We start from the raw sequence: 20,352 nt of genomic DNA, 5'->3' as shown, positions 1-20,352 counted from the left end.
GCAAATGTTTCCAAGTCAGAGCACACAAGGAGAATAAGATCCTAATTCAATAAATGTATAATGCTAACATTTTAATCCATTGCTAAATGTAAATAAACTTTAGTGATCCCAGTTGGACTATTTAACATGTTTAAAGTATTTCATAATATAGCATTGTCTCCTCTCGTGGGGCAAAGTAGAAAGGTGAAAATTATCTAATAAATTCTGTCAATGTACTCGGCAAAACCTGACAAGTCATGCCCCTCAACTCCCTTTATTTAGATCTGGGGTAAATGTCTTCTTAACCCATATAACGACCTCCACTGGAGGTCCATTCAGGTGTGCACATCCATCTCTGTTAACATCGATAGAATGAAGAATCAAGCAACAGCTTATAGAATTAGTTGATATCTTACACATTTAATCACAGATAGGTAGCCAGTCCAAATTGTTCAAATTTCAATGTCTTTATTTTATTTATTTATTTTTTTTCTTAGCAGCTGGAAGGGAGAGCAACAATGCCTGGATTATCCAAATGATTAATTCAATTCTCTATTTTGCCTTCAGTAGACATCATCTGCCTTTCTCTTTAAAAGAAACTGGTATTTGCATGAGGAAAGGAAATAAATGTGTTTTAAGAGGGCACCAATATACCTCAGTATGCTCGATGTGTATCATTGATAATGTCTAACCACTGAGGCTGAGGACCTTCAATCCCCCTAGAGTGTCTCTCCAAGCCTTTCTAAATAGCCTTGTCCAACTGCTTACACACTTGGAGGTGGGGGAAAGGAAAGAAAGAAGGGAAGGAAGGAGGGACAGACATGGAGAGAAAGAAAGAATGAGGGAAAGAGAAAGAAAGAGAGAAAGAAAAAGACAGAGAAAATGGTTAGTCATGAAGCTGGAGTTTAAATTTGAGAGTATTGAAAAAAATAATTAACTACGAAAAATGGTTTGACAGAACAACTTATACTCCACCAACATCCCAGCAGTTTTCTAAGAGCCTAGTTGGATATGAAACTTGAGATCTGTCAACATTTTATAGTTGCCCTGATTTAATAAGCATTTTTCCTTCTTTTCTTTAACTGCCAAATTTTTTAATGAAATTGAATCTTGGATGCCTACATTCTGGGGAGTTTTATTTGCTATATTATAGTTCTGTCTGCTTTTAGGCCACAGAATGCCAAAGTATTTATTCTTACAAATCTTTCTACATATGTAATTTGAGTCTACTAAAATAGTCCTTTACCCACTTCATTAATTAAGTTGACAGAAAAGATTATTTTACAATTTTGTAGCAAATGACTCTTCATCCAAATTTTTGAATCAACGTTGTGCATTTTTATGTTATTTTATAGCCTATGCCTCCTCAAATCACTTCACGCCATCAGATATAAAACTTTCTAACATAGAAGACTAACTTTTGCAGTTGATCTGAAACCTCAACTACAGTAAAATATTTTTACCTCTTTCCAGGTAATAGTTGTTTTTGTCTTGTTTTGTTTTTTAATTTTCACTTGCGGTATTTCTATCAATTCAACCTCAGACTTTTCAGGAGATTAAGAAACAAATCTCAAAAAGTAGTTAGGTTAAACTGATTTCTATTTTCACAAGTTCATCACTAATATTTAGACACCACCAATGAGTCATCAGTTTTTTAAATACTCTCTGAAATCAACAAGCAGTAAATCAGATGTAGGAATAAATGTCATCATAAACATCATGTATGTTTTTGTAAAGAAATATACATTTACATAAACGTGAATAAACAAAATATTTTGTAATTCAGTACAAATGACTCTCATTACATGAAAGGGCCCCTTTTATCATGGTTTTCCATAAAACTTCAACATTTCATCATTTTGATTCCTTTATCAACTAGGACAAATAACACTTAAAGTATAAAATTCTGGTATATCATTTCTTTGCATTTTCTTAAAACAAATGAGCATTTGGACTCTTGCCAATGAATGCCAATGCATTCATTTTAACTGTAGTTCTTATTTTAACCAGGAAAGGCCTCTGAAAATCCAAAGATTCAAAATACCATTTCAAGGAAGCAAATAAGTAACATGGCATCCCATATTATACAAATCAAATATAATATATGCCTCAAATTTGCTTTTACACTTTGAATTATCACTAGATTACTGAATGTCTTTTAATGCATATAGAGGACCATAAGATCAACTAGTTAAAAATACTTTATTTACAATAGAACAGAAAATAAAACTACTGATCTCTTTCATTGCCTCTAAAATTTAATTTTTGTTCTAAAACAACACTATATAATGTGTGAAAAAAAAAGACAAAAAAATAGGTACTCGGCTTTAGATGGAATGTTTATATTTTAAATATGCTGTCCATTTTATTTTATGTAAAACAAGTTATTTAAGTTCATATTACTTTTAAAGGGGGTGTGCATAAAATATTAACACTATGAACCTATTATTTACTGATTTCTGTGGTGTCATCTACAGTTAGCACAATTCAGATTTCAAAACAAATTTTGAAATTTTTTCAATATGAATAAGAGTCACTCACTTCTTATTTTAAGACTATCTGTTATAGAACGTATTGTTAATCATAGAAGTTTGCTATATTACACATGGGCATGTTATATGCAAATGTATTCAGTTGGGGTATGTATATATTTTGTTATGTTATGTACATAAACATCTACCCTTGTGCATATGTATATTTACATCATGTATAAATATGTGTAGTATATTACCAAACTGTACTATACTTAAGGAGGAGGAGGAGCTTCCAAGGATTGCCATGCAATATTTTAGTTAACTGAGTACTGTTTCCTGTGAAAGTAATTAGGTTGTTTTTTGTTTTTTGCTTTTCACAGTCCCAAAGGTGGGTGTTTACAGACATAGTTTAGTAATTCACCGTTTTCCAAAAGGCTAGTTTTAAAATGTTATGTCAACATATGCTTTAAATAAATAAAAGTGATCCCCTCCTCTTCACCTTTCCCTTCTTTTAGGAAGGCCTATGGGCAAAGAGCTCGATAAATAATTCAAAGAAAAGCTAAACCTTGATTCTAAAAACAAAAGCTCATCGAGTGAAACACTCACATTTTACCATTAACATTCTTGGCTAAAATTTACCTGCCTATAAATTATCTTTTGAAAAACAGTGATTGAAATTGTGTGAAGACACTAGCTGGGAGGGCCTTTGGCAGAAGCTAGTGAATGTGTCTAAATGTTACTTAGAACCTTTCTCTGGGACAACAGGTCCTATAAAGAATTATGGCTGACAGTAAAACCATCTGATATGAATAAATCCCAGACAGAAAAAAATACATATCACAGGTATTTCCAAATTCGTGAAAATCATTAGATACAAACAGTAGGGTATCAAGGGGACAACTAAAAGCATGTGCTCTGTTTCTTTTTAGAATCCCTCTGAATCTCAGGTTATCAAAAATGTATTTTGGCAACTGGGTTCATGGTCTCAGTGAGGGAGAGGAATGTTTAACCTTTTTCTGAATTTTTCTGTCCTGTTTCCCCTTGAGAGCAGGACAAACTTGGTGGGACCAGGGAGGGAGGGAAGCCTTGGTTAATGTTTTAAGAAGGAGGAATTTAATTTGGTCCAAGTTTTCTTCTGCTAGTTGCCTTTTCTCTTATAGAGAGATCCTTGACAGCCCTTGTTTTGTATGAAATTATGGAAATCACAGACTGGGAAAGGGGAGTCATTATTTCAGAGCTGAAAAGGTATGAGTGTCTTTACTCGAACCTCCTCCCCTCAAATTTCCCATCACTGGAAAGAAGCCAGTAAGTTGGAAAGGTGCATAGGAGGGCTAACACTGGTTAGGTAAAGAAGAAGAAGCCCCAAAAGTGATTTGCAATTGGTTCCTACCTCCTTCCTATCCCTCCAAAACTAAAAACAGCCTCTGAGCAGCAATTTTTAAGGCCAAGACAGAGAGAAAGCAGATACCCAAGTCCCCAAACGTGGCTTCCTGGTGCGTGAAATCCAGACTAACTAGCAGGCTGGATGATGGACGTGCCCTCGGCTAACATTGTCCCTTCCAGCCTGGCTCACGTGGGTCAGGGTGTCCATGAAAATCCCCGGACCACAAGGGGGATCTCTTTGGGAATCAGATTGGGAAGATTCAGGCGAAAGAGGGAAATGCCTGTGTAGAGAACCGAGGAGGGGGGCTGGGGGAGAGTAATCAGCTCTAAGGTTGCAGATTTAGATCTCAAGGCTGAAAAGGATATGCTTCCACCACAGCATCCTGTAGCGCCTCCTGTCCTGCCCTGCCCTGCCCTGCGCGCGCACCGCACTCACACGCACACCCGTCCTCGCACGCGCACACACTCACACTGCTCCCCGCCGCTCTACCCTCTAGACTGCACGGGAAACGGCTCCTCCGGGGCGCGCTCACCGGAGGTGAGGCGACCCAGCCCGGCCCAGCCCAGCCTGGTACCCAGCGCTGGTCGCTGCCCCTGTGGGGAGGCAGCGCGGCCTTCTGGGCTCCGGAGCGCGCGGGTCGGGAACCAGGCGCGCGGCCGCTGGCACATGCGGGGACGGCCCAGGGCGGACCGGAGAAGCGGCGCGAAGGGGTTGGGGAGAGGGTGACGCCGGCTGCCCGCACCCCGCTCCGCGCCTCCCTCTGTGGCCCTCTTTCCCTTCTTCCCTTCCCACCCTGCCGCTCCCCGCCGCGTTTGGAACTCGCGTTTGGAAAAGGCACCGAGAGCCTGCAGGCTGGCAGCTGTGCGTGTGCGCGCCGGCGGCCTCGGACGCGGCCAGCGCAGGGACCTCGGCGCGGCGGGAGCGCCCCGGCGGGCTCTCCAAGTGCCGGCCTGCAGGGGGCGCCGGCGCGCTGGCGCCCCTCGGGGTCTCCGCCGCCCGCCTTCGCCCGGCGAGGAAGGGTCGGAAGGAGGACCCGGACGGGAGCTGGTTCCCTGCGCGCCTCTCTGGAGGGTCGGCGGGGCCCTCAGGCCGGTGCTCACCCGTAGGACCGGGACGGTGCTGTCACACTTGTCACCAACGACGGCCGGCGGGGCGTCGCAGTCCGCTTTCCAGTCTCCGCGGCTGCAGGAGGCCTCGGGGCGGCAGGGGGAGTTTGCCTCCCGGCGGGCTGGCTTCACTAAACTCAGTCATTACTAAGGGGTTGGGAGGGGGAGCTTGTATCTTCTCTCCTGGCAGAGCCGCGGGAGGCGTCGGGAAGTTTCCTACCACTCGAGGAACGAAGGCGGATGGATCCAGAGCCTTGCTTCCCTGCTGGGATGGCCCGAAAGTACCAGAAGTCTCGCTGGCGAGCAGCGCCCTCGGCTTCCCGGGCAGTCATCCCAAACGCACACCCTTCCCCTGGCTGAAGGAACCCCAGGCTGCCTAGGAAACGGCCCGGCGGACCTGGCGGGCCCCAGGGTAGAGACCCGGGCGGGGTTGGGGGGTACTCGCGAATCTGCTGCGGGCGCAGCGTCGGGGTGTCTGGTCCCTGCCCAGCCGGTAGGCCGCGTCCGCCTTCCCACTCGGTGGGGCTTTGCGCCCCCACCCATGGGAGTTGCCCGTTCTGCAGCAGAGTTCGAAGGGGAAAGTGGGGACCACGTTCCCAGAGGAACAGAGTTCCAGACCTCTCAGAGCACTGATGGGGACTCCGTCGGACCCACTGGTTCCGCAAATACTCCAGAGGGGTGCCCAGGGCCAAAGGTGCCTCCTGAGCAGACCTGAGCTTGTGAAACTCCGAATGGGTGTCCAGCTTCCTTTCTCACTTCAGAAGTTCAACTGAGCTTCGTGTAGTGTCTGTCCCCCACCCTGACCCGAACCCACCAGCCAAGCCGAGGCCAGACGTGTGAGGATTTTTTTTAAGACCCACATCTTGTAAATGTGAGATTTTTATCAGGCAGCACAGATTACTTAAAGCGTTCCATTTCTTCGCGATCCAATTTTATTAGGATTTACTCTCATTTGTGCTCCGCTTCTCTGGGGAAATAATGCTTTGATTAATGTAATCCTGGCCCGGGATCCGCCACATGCCCCTCGACCCTCTCCCAAGAGAAGGACCCTATTTGACAAACAATAACAGAGCAGTAACTCTTGCAATCTGCCCACACCTTTGGGGGTGGCTGGGGAGAGGGTGATACACGTTCACACGCTGTTTGCTAAACGCAATGGCGAGAGGAGGGAGCAGGGTCTACATGAAGTGAACTTTTCAGGCTCAGAGCCCTGACTCCCAGCCGCGGGGGCTCACCGGGAGGGGCCCGGGCGAGACAGCTCGTGGGTGCGTGGGTGCCTGTGCGCGCCTGCCCTTTGGTTGTTCGGGGTGTCCGCCTTTGTCCCCCCGCCGCGGGCCTCCACGGCGGGATCTGCGCGCGGCCGGTGGGCAGCCTCGACCCGGGGCGCGTCCACAGCGCCCACGGGCGACCCCAAACACCTCGAGAGCAGATCTTAGGGGTTAACCAGGCACCGACCTGAGGCGCCCTGCAGCTGCCAAAAGCTCGACCGGAAACCTAGAACATGGGACCCAGTTCACCGGTTTTCCTCATCCATACATGCATCCATCCATCCCTGCATGCGTACATGCATGCAATACAAATCCCGGGACGCCGGCACAGAGAGCTGCGCCTCGCCCTTGCTGAGGGCTGAGAGCGGGTACCACCCTTCCAGCTCTTCCTCCTCCCGCGCAGCCCCGGCCCCCTCCCCGAAGGGAGAACAGCTCAATTACGAACTGGAGCCAAGGAACGAAATCCCAGGCTCAGAGGCGCCCGCCGTTGCTCCTCTGTTCCCGGTCCCTGTCGCGCAGTCCCCACCCCCACCGTCCCCAGCTCTGGGAGGGCGGGGACGCGGCGGTGCGAGGGGTCCTGCCCTGCTCCGCCGGAACAAAGCCCGCCGCGGGAGCCCGCGGCCGCGCACCGAATCAGTGACAAAGACAGGCGGGCGGCGCCGAGCTCCAAGCCTGCGCTCCTACGGCTTGGCGGGAAGGAGGCCCAGAAGACGGGGTGCGATTTGCACCCGGATTTTCCTGGGCTGCGGCATCTCGCTCCTGTGTACCCAATGACCTGTTAGGGTGACTCAGCGTTTATCTCTTCTCCTCCCTGCTGCCCCATCTCCTCTCTTGTCCTTTTCTGTCCCCAGTCTCCTTCACCGCTCCCTGCATTTTTTAATCCACCTCACTCCTTGTACCTTACCCGCTTCTCACTTTGCCCTATTTACCTCTTTCCATTTTTCTTTCCCATAGAAAAACAATACTAATTTGCCTTCTGATGGCCGCTCTAGATGTTCAAATCACAGTCTGAAAGACCTTTTGGGCAGTGCTCAGGGAGAAAAGGGGAGTAATGGGATCCTTTTAATTTTATTATGCAAACTGTGCTCTAAATAAAATAAAACGCCGTTAGAATGCTATATAAGGAAGCCGAGCTTAGCCCTGGGGCCCCAAAAATCGCCAGGGATTCGGGAGAAGTCGCTTCTGGTGCCCACAAATCACAGGAACGGGGGGCGGGGGGGGTGAGAGGAGGACCCAGCCGCTGTGGAATCGGGACCTCAGCGCTGGAGACTCCAAAGCAAACCTTTCTGGGAAAAGTTCTCCTCTTACTTTCTAACCCTGAAAAGGAATTGCTGGCCAGACCCCTCCAATATAATCATAGTATTTTTGAATTTAGGATACTTTAATAGTCAGTGTTTTTCCAAGTGAAGTTTTACTTGTTTGTTTTTGTGATGTGAATTAAAAATGAAGGGAATGCAGCCATTTGAACAATATATGCCTTGACTTCTAGAGGCTTTTTGCACCCTGATTTAATACTAAATTAACATTTGACGTGTATTACATGGCACTGTAAGCCTGAGCTCCTTCCCTTGGGCTTTATTGAGTAGCCAGACTCCCTACCAAAAAATCGGGGAGAGAGGTGAGCGTTCAAAGCAACATCAGACACGTAACTTTTAACTTGAGACTAACAAACTCCAAGCTGCCTGAAGCTACAGTGAGCAAGGTCACTTAGCTCTACCACCAAAGCGTCTACCAGATATGTTTATGCTAAAAGTGTATCACTGCAAACCATGGTATTTGTAGTATCAAATATCAACGAATACATTCGGCACCGTATTTTCAAGGCGAACAACAATAAACACGTTTTCTTGAAACCATCCCTGAGGCTGGCCATCCAGGGCCGGCGCTGGGTGTCTTAGGGCCTGGGGGAAGGAGGGAGATAGTGAACTGGATGTTTCAGCATTCACTGGAGAGAAGAGACCACAGAAGCATAATTTGAGAGGAATGCTGAAAAGAGCAGCCGTCAGCCTGACATGCTGCATCTGCACCCAGCTTCTCAGACAATAGCTAAGTTCAAATGTCAAAAAAAATCTAATAATAATAATAATAATAAACAGAGGTGCCAAAGTGCAAGAATTGTTTTCTGGGATGTATGCCATATGAATCTCTTATCCACCTCCAGACTACCCTGTTCGACCCAGAAAGGGATGCTGTATAATAATGTATGAGGAATGTTTGGCGTAAGGAGGGTCCTCAAGACAGAGAAAGCTGTTCAGTTCTCTTAGGACCACCACAACCTCAAAGAATCAAACCACTTTTCTGGTAAAGCTGAGTTAATATTTCTGGATGTTGTTTTTACACACGTACAAATACACACAAAACCCACCAAGCTGACCTTGGAATATTTTTCTAGCTAAGAAATGACCAAATTTTGTTAATGAATCATCATCATCATCATCATCATCATCATCATCATCATCATCTCTGGTCAATCAGCCCCGCTGTATGTTATCTAGCCCTATGAATTTAAATTTGAAGAGCATTGCACTCAGCAGGGAGGCAGAGAGGGTGGTGAGGGTACAGGCAGGAACAGTCCATCACACTATGTCAGCTCCAGCTTCCCTGGCAATTGGTAGCTTTCATTACCAGACTTGTCAGGTGCACACCCGCATGCAGCTCGAATGGGCAAACTGTTGGAAATGGGTTGTTTTAAAAGCATTCACTCGATTACCAACTTACTGTGCTTTCTTAGTTTATTTCCCACAATCTGAAATGCCCTATAGTTTAAAGCTGTCCTGTAAGTATCAGAAAGAAAGCTTCTTGCTTTCGGGTGAAAAATCATAATGTCTTTGAATGTATTACTCTTTGAAACCACCTAAAAACCTATGTACTTGCTCCTTTCCTGCAGATCAGACAAATCCGTTATCAAAATGATACAAATAATTAGGGGAAGAAATACTTCAGAAAACTTAGCAAGACCAAGAAACAACTCATCCACTGCCGAGACGACAAATACTTTTTTCCACCCAAAAGCTACTGTGGAAGAGCCGTCCCCTTTGTATATAACACAGAGTATGGGTTGACAGTATGCTTAACATTTTAATTTGTAAATGCTAATGGCAAATGTGCTTCTGAACTGCAGCGATATCAGAGCACCTTATCATTCTCAAATGGAAACAAATGAGTAAATACCCACTTTGTGTTTTGTACATTTGACCCAGGTAATGTTCTTCATTCTCTCGTTTGGCAAAAGCAATTTCACCATCCCCAACAATTAAAAGTCTGTAGCTTCGCCCAGCACTTTGAATCTTAATTCATACCCAGCTTGATCACTTCCACCCTCAAATCATTATAAAATACTAAAGCCATCTCTATAATACGTTAGTTCTTGTCAAATTAACTTGTTGCTCTACCCAGATTTCTTATTTTCTGTTTCTTTTACATTAAGGAACCTAGGACTATAGATATCATGAGGGGCAAGCATTTTATCTTTCTGTTTATTGTTTAATTACATTTTCAAAAAAAAGGAAAGTAAGTAGCAGCAAGACAGGAACAATCACAGATCTCATGAAAAGTGGCACACAAAAATTAGGCTCTAAATATATATAATGATTGCCTCACCAATTTTTTTTGCAGAATGTGTGGCTGAATTGAAAAGTTTCCTTTCTGCTTAATAATTTTTAAATGCATTTGGCAGCCCTGGGCATGCAAAGCAAGCTAGAGCTTTAAGACATTCGTCCACTTCATGTGGATCTGCCCCAGAAGTCTTTTGTCTGAAATGTCCCAAAAGCCAAAGAGAAAGCAATGTTTGGGCTCAAGTTACAGTTTTCTCAATTCTCCCTGTTTTATTAGCGCAAACCTGAGAGTACCTTTCCTGACTCTAAATGTGAGAGCTCGGGATGAAAAATCACAGATTAAAATGTGTTTGAATGTGCCCCTTTTGCTTATACTGTTCCCAGAATATCTTGACCCTCCTAGAAAACACACCACTTAGATCCAAACTCTGACTTACTAAAGTTAGTGTCAAAGAAAAACTTCTCCTGGTTGGAACCCAGTTGACTTGGAGCTGGGTTAGAAAGAATAAGGTGTCTTTTCCTCTCTTGCACAGGAACCTGAGAGCCATCACATAATGTGGCCCTTACCAACAGGCTCTGTGACACATTCACAGGTGTGTTCGGCTATTGAACCCTGGAAGCCAGCTTCTCATTTCCAGTCACTCCCGGCTTCCCTTTCCTAGTCACACTCCCTGAATCTCCTTGGTAAAATTCTTAATGACAAACTGACTAATTCTGAACCAGTCAGGATCTGCCCTTCACTACTTTAGGAAGTTTTCCACATATCTTTTTCGTCCTTTACCACAATAAAGTTTAGTCTTCACTGGCAGTATGTAAATATCTTTGAGACAGAAACCTTGTGGCTCTGTTGAAACTTTTCTTCAACTGGGTTAAGTAATGCACTAAAAAGTTTCAAGCCCACAGTTACCTCTAACCCGTGGCTATTTTGTATTTTCTTTTCCCTGCCAAGTCTTTCAAGGATAAATCCAAAATCTTTCTAAAACCATAAATGGTAACAAGAATGAAAGTAGCCACTAAATATCAAATGGAGTAAAAGTGATCCTGGGCCAGTGGACTAAATCTCTAGGACCCAGAGTTGCATTTAGAAGTCAAAGCATGTATCAGGTTGAAGAACTTTCATTATTTAAACAGATAATACCTTAGGATGCATTTCGTTTTCTTGACTGTTAAAACAAAAACAACAAAAAACCCTGAAAGGTAGCTTCTTAAGTAGCCTATTAAATCCCCTTAATAATAATTTTCAAAAACTATTCTTGCCTTCACATCTCATTTCTGTTTTCCAGCCCAGAATACACTTCACTGAAATGGAGGAATAGTTTTTGAACTGTATTTCTTTCTGGGCCATTTCAAAGACATGGGCAGGTGGGGGATGGGGAAGTCATTGTCCTCATATTTTAAAACCCTGTGTTATGCAATGAATTCACTCCTCATTGTGAATATGCATAGAAAGGTAGGGGTATTTGTTCCTTTGGCAAGTTTGGAAGGGCAGATTTGCTTTTGAAACAGCTACATTTTACTCAGTACTCGCTAAGATGAGTCAGTGCGCCCCCTGCTGACGAGTCAATAGTGAGACTCCTGAGCAAAGTTTATTTTGTTCAGTAAACCGTGTCATATAAAATTAACAACAGCCAATAAAATTAGCTTATATGTTTCAACTGTAAAAGTCCAAATCAAAATAAAGCTAGTTTTAGTGGCACTAGAAATCTCTAGTTTGGCTTCTTCTCTTTGGCTGAACCAAGGTCCTTTTATCTAAAGCCCAGTGCACAAACATATAGCTTAATGTGACTAGTGTTCTTCCTTTTATTTCTTTCTCTATGGCAACCAATATGCTCTGCTCAGAAATGTTCCCCATCAAGGAAACAAATGATCTTCAGGGAGCAGCTCTATATGGCATCTGGTCCAATGGAGCACACAGAGTTAACCCCAGTCAAAAGCAACGCTGCCAAGCACGTAAACAAGGAGTGGAAAACTAGCGATTCTTAGCCCCCTCCCCAACTGAAATCTCTTCCTCCCTCGTTACAAACCGTTTCATTGATTCAGCATCAACTGTTTCCAAATAAATTACCAATTCTAAATTGCAAGGTGTTCTGTGTAAAAAAAAGTGCAATAAAATTCCAGCCATTGGATTCTCCCCCCTCATCATCACAGACGCAGCTTCCTTTAAAAGAACAAAACCAAGAAGATTTTAAAATTTTCTCCGGCCTCTTTCACTAAGGTAAGGCACTCAAATGTGCCTGGACTTGGCCTAGCTATGTCCTCCGGCCATGTTTATTTAATTAACTGCACCTAGCAGGTAACTGCACCCTCAATTTTTACAAAACCCAGGAACAGTGGCAAGGAGGGGACAAGTGAGGCTGTCAAAAATAGAAAACAAAGTGAAATCGAGTCTGCGATGCTAAAGCTCCAGTCTCCGCTGGGAATGAAGTATAGGGATGTCCTGGTTAGTTTTGATTGATCACCCTCTCTCTGATGGGCTTTCACTACCGAGCTGGGAGGCTGCAGCTCCCCGCCTGCTCCCCAGACACAGCATTAACCAGGGGTGCCCTGACTTCCTGCCTGGCTTCCTCCTCCTCCAGCTCTCTGCCTTCCCTTTGCCAAGTCCCCCTCCTCACTCCATCCTCCTGCTCCCAGCATGAGTCCCCCCACCCCAATCCAGGCAGGCACACACAATTCAGGACATCACCACTGGCTACAGAAATAGGGTTTCTTCCCCTCTAGTCCTGATTCTCTGGGGGGGGAAAAAAAATCCCAATCAAGAAATATTTATATACTGCATGCTTAATAATCACTTCTTTTCCAAGATTTCTTCCCCACCCCCCGCACCCCACCTTCACGATCAACAATTACAATGAATAGCATTTTCCCCCCACCCCTCCAAAGTAAAGTGGCTTTTGCTGTGTGGGGCTTTGGACTGAGTCCATCTTTTTATGTAATATTTTAGCAGGGTTGGATTTTTTAACTCCCCCCCCCCAACACATCTTCCCTTCCTTCCTTCCTCCCTTCAGACAGTTGCTCTGTGAACCCTCTCTTGTCCCAAGCAATGAAAATAAGCTCCCAAACCTACAAGAACATAAATAAATAAGCCAAAAAGGAGGGGGAAAAGAAGAGAAAGCAGGGAAAGAAAATGAAAAAACACTTACCGAGCAAACTTCCAGGGTTAGGTTTTTAAATAAAATGTGTTTTTTAATTTTTTTTCAAATAAGGTGACTGGATTGGGAGTGGAGGGGAAGGCATATTCTCAACTCTCCAGCACCGATGCGTCCTTAGCCTTCCCTTCACACTGACGCCTCGAAGCCCAGCTCTCCACTAGTCTATTATTTTCACCAAAATATATGAAAATGTATGCAAATGAAAATCAGCACTAACTGTTCTCCCCTTGTTATATACTTTGGATTTTTTTTTTCCAGACAAAACAATCACACTCGCAAAGGGAGGGGGCGGATGGGGTGGGGCAGCGTGGAGGGGGGAGAGAGGCCGGGGAGCGATTCGAGAATTAAGTGCGACGAAAGGGGGGAGGAAGAAGGGGACAGACCTCGGAACAGAAGTGTATTTCTGTTATCGAGGAGCACAACGTTTTGGGGGGCTTCCCATACGCGCACACACACCCTCCTTGAAAAGAAAGAAAGTGGATCTGTTTGCAGAGGCGCTATCACGTTTCATCAGGCCACCTGAGACTGCTTTTGAAAGCGTGTACTGTGAAATTCATAGCAGTAATTTAGACAAAATCCTCACTGTATATTAATGAAAGGCGGCCCCATGGCTCTGTTCCTATCCTCCCCATTCAGTGTAAACAAAACCACGAGACTCTCTTGGTTTTTGAGCCGGATCCAAGCAAAATCGGCAGGAAAGGAAAACATGGGGTGCTGGCACCGACTATTCAAACGTCTGCACCTGGAGATCTCAGATTTATTCAATGAAATCTGTGTTCCATCTTTTATATATACTACATATACGCATACATAAATATAAAAAGCAACCTTTGGGGGACGCAGAGGAAAAAAATCCGTTCTGTTTGGGGTTTGATTACCACCGTCTTTGGTATCTATACCTTGGCAATAATGGCTTTGCTAAAACCTACCTACGATGGTATCTCACCCGGCAAGCAGGAGCTGGACGAGAGCCTACATAAATTCTACGCGTCTAGTGTTAATCTTGAGATCACGCAGGGGCCGCCTGGCTGAGGCTGGGCAGGAGAACTCCTGCTTTCACTGAGTTCACTTTACTGCGCTCGGCAGAGGCACGATACAGCGGGAGAGAAGGGCAGGCCCGTTCACATTTTAATCGGAGCGCACCGGCGGCCGCTCCTCGTCTGCGTTCTGGGCCGCCGCTCTGGCTCGGGACTGCCAGATGCAGGCGCTGGCTGGGGGCGGCGGGCGCAAGGCGAGCGCACCCGCAGCTAGGGGTGCGGGGTGCACGCACACGCACGCTCATTAAGAGCCATGTATTTATTGAATGTCCGAGTCGGGTTAGTTCATTGGAATTCCCCGAGGAGGGTTCAATTTGCCCTTGTTTTCGTTGCCACTTTCTCTTTTTTCTTGGTTCGCTGAGGTTCCTCTGTGCAGCGTTTCCGCTTGGCCGCGTCCCCCCACCCCACCCCACCCCACCCCCGCTTCTCTCGCCCACCGGGTGCACTCCCCCTCCCATCCCTCTTAACTCTTTCAGCTGGGTTGGAGCTGAGAAAGCGTTTGTCGCCGCCAGCCCCATCCACCACTCAAATCCATCTGAGACAGAAAGGAAAGAAAAAAAAAAAAAAGCACCACCATGCCTAAGAATAGAGAGCGGGCAAACCCCCCACCGCTAATAACACACACACACACACATACACACACACACGAGGAAGCGGTGGAACAGAGAAGGGCGCGGCTAGCCGATTCCGGTTCTTTCGCCCGGCTTCTGCTACCGCAGGAATTCCTAAAGCCATTGGGGTCGAATACACTTACGATGAATCTATGGGGGAAGGTCGGACTGATTGCTTTTCAAATACATCGCACGGCTCCGCTGACCGGCACCCTCCAAACTCACAAGGGCACGCACGCTACTTGCACGAATCCCAGAGGAGGGAGGAGGGAGGAAGGGAGGGAGAGCGAAGGAGGGAGAGAGGGGGTGGAGGAGCGAGCGAGCGGCGGCAGCGAGCGGTCCGTCTCGCACGCGCGGGCACCGCGCTGGTCCTGGGCTGCAGGTTTCCCAGATGATGGCATCCGAGAACTTAAACAAAGGGGGCCGCAGCCGGCGCGCAGCGGCTGCGGAAAGTTGCGATGGCGGATTTCCAAGGAGCGCGGCCACGACCCGAGCTCTTGGCGATGCGAGCCCCCGCTTCCCACCCCCGCCGATCAGAGATGGGGGCCGGCTGGTGAAGGGAAGAAGAAACTTTGAAACCACTGGGGACACATCTGTCTATAGGTATTAGCTTGAATGGTACATCCGTGCCGCGCGCTTTACAAATCTCTGGCGGGGCGGGGGTAAGGGGGTGAGCAACCCAACGCGTACTAGGTGGGGTGCGCAGGTTGCTATTTTTCATGTTTCCCTCTTCGTTTTCCTTCTGATTCTCTTCCCCTCTCCCGTCCCTCCCTCCCTTTTATCTCCCCTTTCTTCCCCCCGCCCAGATCTATTGCGAACACCCAGAGCCGCCGAGGGAACGCCAACGTCTGGGCCGGACACTAAGAGTTAAGATGTGGCGGAGGGGGCGGCGGGGGAGGGGCGGGGAGGGGAAAGTGGCAAGGGGGAGGGAGGCTGGGGGACCACAGATTTCCAGCTTCTACGACGCTCTGCCTAAATTAAAAAGCAACCAATCGGAACGGCCGGAAGGGGGGCCTCGCGTCCTGAGCCCGTCATTCCGAGCCTGCCAATCACCCAGCGGGTAGCCAATCAGCGGGGGCCCTGGTGCTCGACTTCCTTGTATTTGGGAAAGTGTGGTGGTGGGTGCGCGCTCGCGGCGGAGGGTAAACATTCGACAGTCCCCGCTCTGAGAGGGAGGGACAGAGAGCGAACTGTCAGATCGGAGCGAGAGCGGGCGCCCGAGAGAGAGGGAGAGAGAGGGAGGGAGGGAGAGGGAAAGTGAGAGAGGGAAAGAGAGCGCGAACGAGGGCACAGAGCGAGCTCCTGCTGCAACTCTGCTCCAGCACGGCCAGCGCCAGCGCCCGCCGTCGGTGCACTCTACAAGCAGTGCAACGTGCCCACTGGAGTTGTTGTGTATCAAGGATCGATCCCCTATATGCACACACACACCTCCACCTCCACCAATGCACTCTTCTTCCTCCTCCTTCTCCAGACAACTGCTGGGAAAAAAATAAAACACCAACCCCAACCGTCAGCAACAAGGTAACAGAGCGATTCGACATCATTTTTTTTCCTGTTCATTTTTTTCCTTGTTATATTTGTTTCCTAATTTCTGCCCAAAAGGAAAGATGTCGCATCAGACTGTGACTGTTGCGAGGAGAATGAAAAAGGACTCTTGTTTCAGAGGCAACCAAGAGCTCGGGCAATAGCAACTTCAGAGAAATGCACCATCGCAAGAAGTTTTCCTAGGACAGAACAAAACTTGAAACGAGAGGACCAGAGGGGGAGAGCAGGAGCCAGCCTCCCCTCTCCGCATTCGCGAGCAGCCAGCAGCACCACGCCTTCAAGGACGAAAAAGTTTTACTACTCTAAGGGAAAACGAGTGAAATGTGTTCCTGAGGAGGAGAGGAGAGAGCGCACAAGGGAAGGAGCGGACCGGTTGCTGGTCATCCGTAATTTGGCTAAGGAAGAAAGGAGCAGCTTCTTTCTTTGTTATCTCCCGTGAAACCTTCATTTAGCAGGTGGACGGAGCCCCGCGACCAGGCAGAGTCCGGGCTCGCCCGAGGACAGGAGGAGGAGCGGGAACCCGCGCGTCCCGGGAGAGCGCCCCGAGTGCAGGTCCCCGCCCCGCCCGGAGAGCCCCGCTGGAGCGAGCCCAGCGCGCCAGGGCTGGGGGGCGGCCACGACCCCCCCTGAAGGGGGTGGCCACGGAGCGCACCCCGAGAAGCGAGCCCCCCTCCCCAGAGCGCTGCTCCTGCGGCTGCGGCTGCTGCTGCTGCTGCTGGTGACCAAGGCCGGCCGGCGACCCCCGCGCCCTGCCGAGCGGCCTTGCAGCTGCAGCCCGGGACCGCGGCGGCGGCGGCGGCGGCGGGGGCGGAGGCGGCGGCGGAGGAGGCGGCGGCGAAGGCGGCGGGGCCGGCGGGGGCCCGGGGCGGGGGCGGGGAAGGAGGGGGGGAGGAGGCGGGAGGCGGGGGGCGCGGCGGCGGCGGCGGCGGCGGCGGCCGCGGCTGCTGCTGCGGCGGCGGCGGTGGTGGCGGCGGTGGGGTGGCGGGAGCGGAGCGGCATGGCCACGGCGGCTTCTAACCCCTACCTGCCGGGGAACAGCCTGCTCGCGGCCGGCTCTATTGTGCACTCGGACGCGGCAGGGGCTGGCGGCGGCGGGGGTGGCGGCGGCGGTGGCGGCGGGGGCGGCGCAGGGGGCGGGGGCGGTGGCATGCAGCCGGGCAGCGCCGCCGTGACCTCGGGCGCCTACCGGGGGGACCCGTCCTCTGTCAAGATGGTCCAGAGCGACTTCATGCAGGGGGCCATGGCCGCCAGCAACGGCGGCCATATGCTGAGCCACGCGCACCAGTGGGTCACAGCCCTGCCCCACGCCGCCGCCGCCGCCGCCGCTGCCGCCGCCGCCGCCGTTGAGGCGAGCTCGCCGTGGTCGGGCAGCGCCGTGGGCATGGCTGGCAGCCCCCAGCAGCCACCGCAGCCGCCGCCACCACCGCCGCAGGGCCCCGACGTGAAGGGCGGCGCCGGGCGCGACGACCTGCACGCGGGCACAGCGTTGCATCACCGCGGGCCGCCGCACCTCGGACCCCCGCCGCCGCCCCCACACCAGGGCCACCCTGGGGGCTGGGGGGCGGCCGCCGCTGCCGCCGCCGCCGCCGCCGCCGCAGCCGCCGCCGCGCACCTCCCGTCCATGGCCGGGGGCCAGCAGCCGCCGCCGCAGAGTCTGCTCTACTCTCAGCCCGGGGGCTTCACGGTGAACGGCATGCTGAGCGCGCCCCCAGGGCCCGGCGGCGGCGGCGGCGGCGCGGGCGGTGGAGCCCAGAGCTTGGTGCACCCGGGGCTGGTGCGCGGGGACACGCCGGAGCTGGCCGAGCACCATCACCACCACCACCACCACGCGCACCCGCACCCGCCGCACCCGCACCACGCGCAGGGACCCCCGCACCACGGCGGCGGCGGCGGCGGCGCGGGGCCTGGACTCAACAGCCACGACCCGCACTCGGACGAGGACACGCCGACGTCGGACGACCTGGAGCAGTTCGCCAAGCAGTTCAAGCAACGGCGTATCAAGCTGGGCTTCACGCAGGCCGACGTGGGGCTGGCACTGGGCACGCTCTACGGCAACGTGTTCTCGCAGACCACCATCTGCCGCTTCGAGGCCCTGCAGCTGAGCTTCAAGAACATGTGCAAGCTCAAGCCGCTGCTGAACAAGTGGCTGGAGGAGGCGGACTCAAGCACCGGCAGCCCCACAAGCATCGACAAGATCGCGGCGCAGGGCCGCAAGCGCAAGAAGCGGACCTCTATCGAGGTGAGCGTCAAGGGCGCCCTGGAGAGCCACTTCCTCAAGTGCCCCAAGCCCTCCGCGCAGGAGATCACCAACCTGGCCGACAGCCTGCAGCTCGAGAAGGAGGTGGTGCGGGTCTGGTTCTGCAATCGGCGCCAAAAGGAGAAGCGCATGACGCCGCCCGGGATCCAACAGCAGACGCCCGACGACGTCTACTCGCAGGTGGGCACCGTGAGCGCCGACACGCCGCCGCCGCACCACGGGCTGCAGACGAGCGTGCAGTGAAGCCAGGGCGCAGCGCGAAGAGGGCCGCCGCCGCCGCCTCCGCAGCCGCCGTCAGCACCGCCGCCGCCCCCGCCGCCGCCGCCGCCGCCGCCGCCGTTGCCGCTGCCGCTGCGCCGACCCTGCACCTGGGCCGCTCCGGGCTCCAGCCCAGGCCCATCCGCCGCCCTCCCCTCCACCCAGAGACAGGCATGCCCGCCCTTGGAGGAGAAAACGCGGGAGAGACAGACCGAGGAGGCATTTTTGCAGTGCAAGGAAGGAGGGGCCAAAAAGTAAAAAGCATAATAAACACCCAGACTATTTTATATACATGTATAACAAACAAAACCGGAAGAGAAAAAGGGGGCGATCATGAGATCTCGTTTATACTGTGGTGGTGTTTCGTTTTTGTTTTTGTTTTTAAAGAAGGGTGAAGATGCCTGACGCACCAAAACTGCACTCGTGAGGTTTTACCACCCTGAGATGACCTACACGGCAGCGGTGGACAGCACCTGCCTCGTCTTCTCCTCTTTGATAAAAAGAGAGAGAGAGTCCCCTTTCCTTTCACTTTCTCTCCCCAAAATAGCTGCCTAAAGAGATCCACGGAAACTTTATTTCCTGGGAGCGACCTGAGAGAAAACAGAGGCACCAGGTTCCATCAGGGGACGACACCGTGCTCTGGAACCCTGTTTTTCTTGGCCATATTAAAGTCATTTGGAAACAAACAAATCAACTCTGAAATGGGAAGGAGGGGGAAAGAAAACCGTCTCCAGGAAAAAAATAATTATATTGACAGCTTCTGAAACTAACAGACTGGATAGCAAAGCCAAAAGAAAAGTATCCTCAAAGTAACCTTGGAAATAAAAGCATCGGGAAGGAGCAGAGGGAGAGGGGGACGTCCGCTGAGGAGTGGCGAGAGGCCCCGGCCGAGTCAGGTCGCGGGCCGGCGGGCGGACTGGGAGCAGATCGGGGGCCCAGCCAGCAAGGCCGCCGAGCCAGGCCCGGCCGCGTACCCAGGCTTTGACGGCTGCCATTCAGGGTGGACGATGCCTAAAGATTCCACCGCTAATATTTTTTTTATTAATATTTTTATTTTTTATTTCTGGACTGACTCAGATAAAGGAATTTAGAAAGACTGAGCACCAGCCGCTGCACTTCTCTGGACTTCTCTCCTCAATCCGTTGCCAACTTTGATTGAATGGGTGCTGTGGATGTGATTATATAATACTGCCATTTCCAAGCAGTGTTTTTGGTAGGTTTTAATAAACAGACTTTTCAAAAGACGGCAATATAGAATTGTTAGATCCGTTGTTGATCTAAAAATATTTGCTTTATATTTTCATTAAATGACTTCTTTTAATATTTTATTCAGAATACTTATGAACTGCTGCAAAACGGTAATTTATTTTTCCCCAGATCTTGTATTACGTGTTTTTTTCAGACGAGCACAAATCAAAATGAAATGAAAATATGGACAGTTGTTAGGTAATAAGGGTATCTTTTGATGTGATTATTTGATTGTAATTTAATTTGAGTAGTGATTCCGTAAGAGCTGATCGAGAAAATAAATTTGTTAGAATGAAATAGTCTGTGTCTGATGCGTAAACACTGTGTGGGAAGAAAAGAGTTCTTTAAGAAATATTTTTTTACTAATGAAAATCCTTAAGTAATAGCGTTGAGGAAGTAGAGCCTGCTCCACTTAAGGTACTTTTGGAAATCTAGAGTAAAGCATAGGCATTGCTGAGACAGCTAGTATTTTAACATAGTAG

The 20,352-nt window shown here is 49.7% G+C and overlaps 1 protein-coding gene and 1 long non-coding RNA gene across 4 annotated transcripts in view; one reads left to right on the top strand and one right to left on the bottom strand.

The window, feature by feature from the left end:
- LOC104660573 overlaps window positions 1–14,779 on the bottom strand; it is a 47,471-nt gene extending 32,692 nt beyond the window's left edge. For 2 of the 3 annotated variants that reach the window (XR_747725.2, XR_004054417.1), the window contains exon 1: window positions 12,906–13,070. This is a non-coding gene — a long non-coding RNA (uncharacterized LOC104660573). Of the gene's footprint in view, window positions 1–12,905; window positions 13,071–14,705 lie in introns of those variants that run through there. The other variant, XR_004054416.1, reaches the window with a different exon arrangement.
- Window positions 14,780–15,710: 931 nt separating this feature from the next.
- On the top strand, window positions 15,711–20,167 carry POU3F3 (POU class 3 homeobox 3). Its single transcript, XM_010359269.2, has one exon. It carries the CDS (start codon window positions 17,105–17,107, stop codon window positions 18,605–18,607), a length of 1,503 nt encoding a protein of 500 aa, XP_010357571.2. The 5' UTR covers window positions 15,711–17,104; the 3' UTR covers window positions 18,608–20,167.
- Window positions 20,168–20,352: the final 185 nt, after the last annotated feature.

Source organism: Rhinopithecus roxellana, chromosome 17 (assembly GCF_007565055.1).
Source record: "Rhinopithecus roxellana isolate Shanxi Qingling chromosome 17, ASM756505v1, whole genome shotgun sequence".
NCBI lineage: Eukaryota > Metazoa > Chordata > Mammalia > Primates > Cercopithecidae > Rhinopithecus > Rhinopithecus roxellana.
The sequence above is the reverse complement of the archived record's forward strand: the minus strand, read 5'-3'. Positions and strand labels throughout refer to the sequence as shown.

What these genes read in the sequence shown, in the direction of transcription:
- POU3F3 (XM_010359269.2), top strand. Translation starts at nt 17,105, where the DNA reads ATGGCCACGGCGGCTTCTAACCCCTACCTGCCGGGGAACAGCCTGCTC.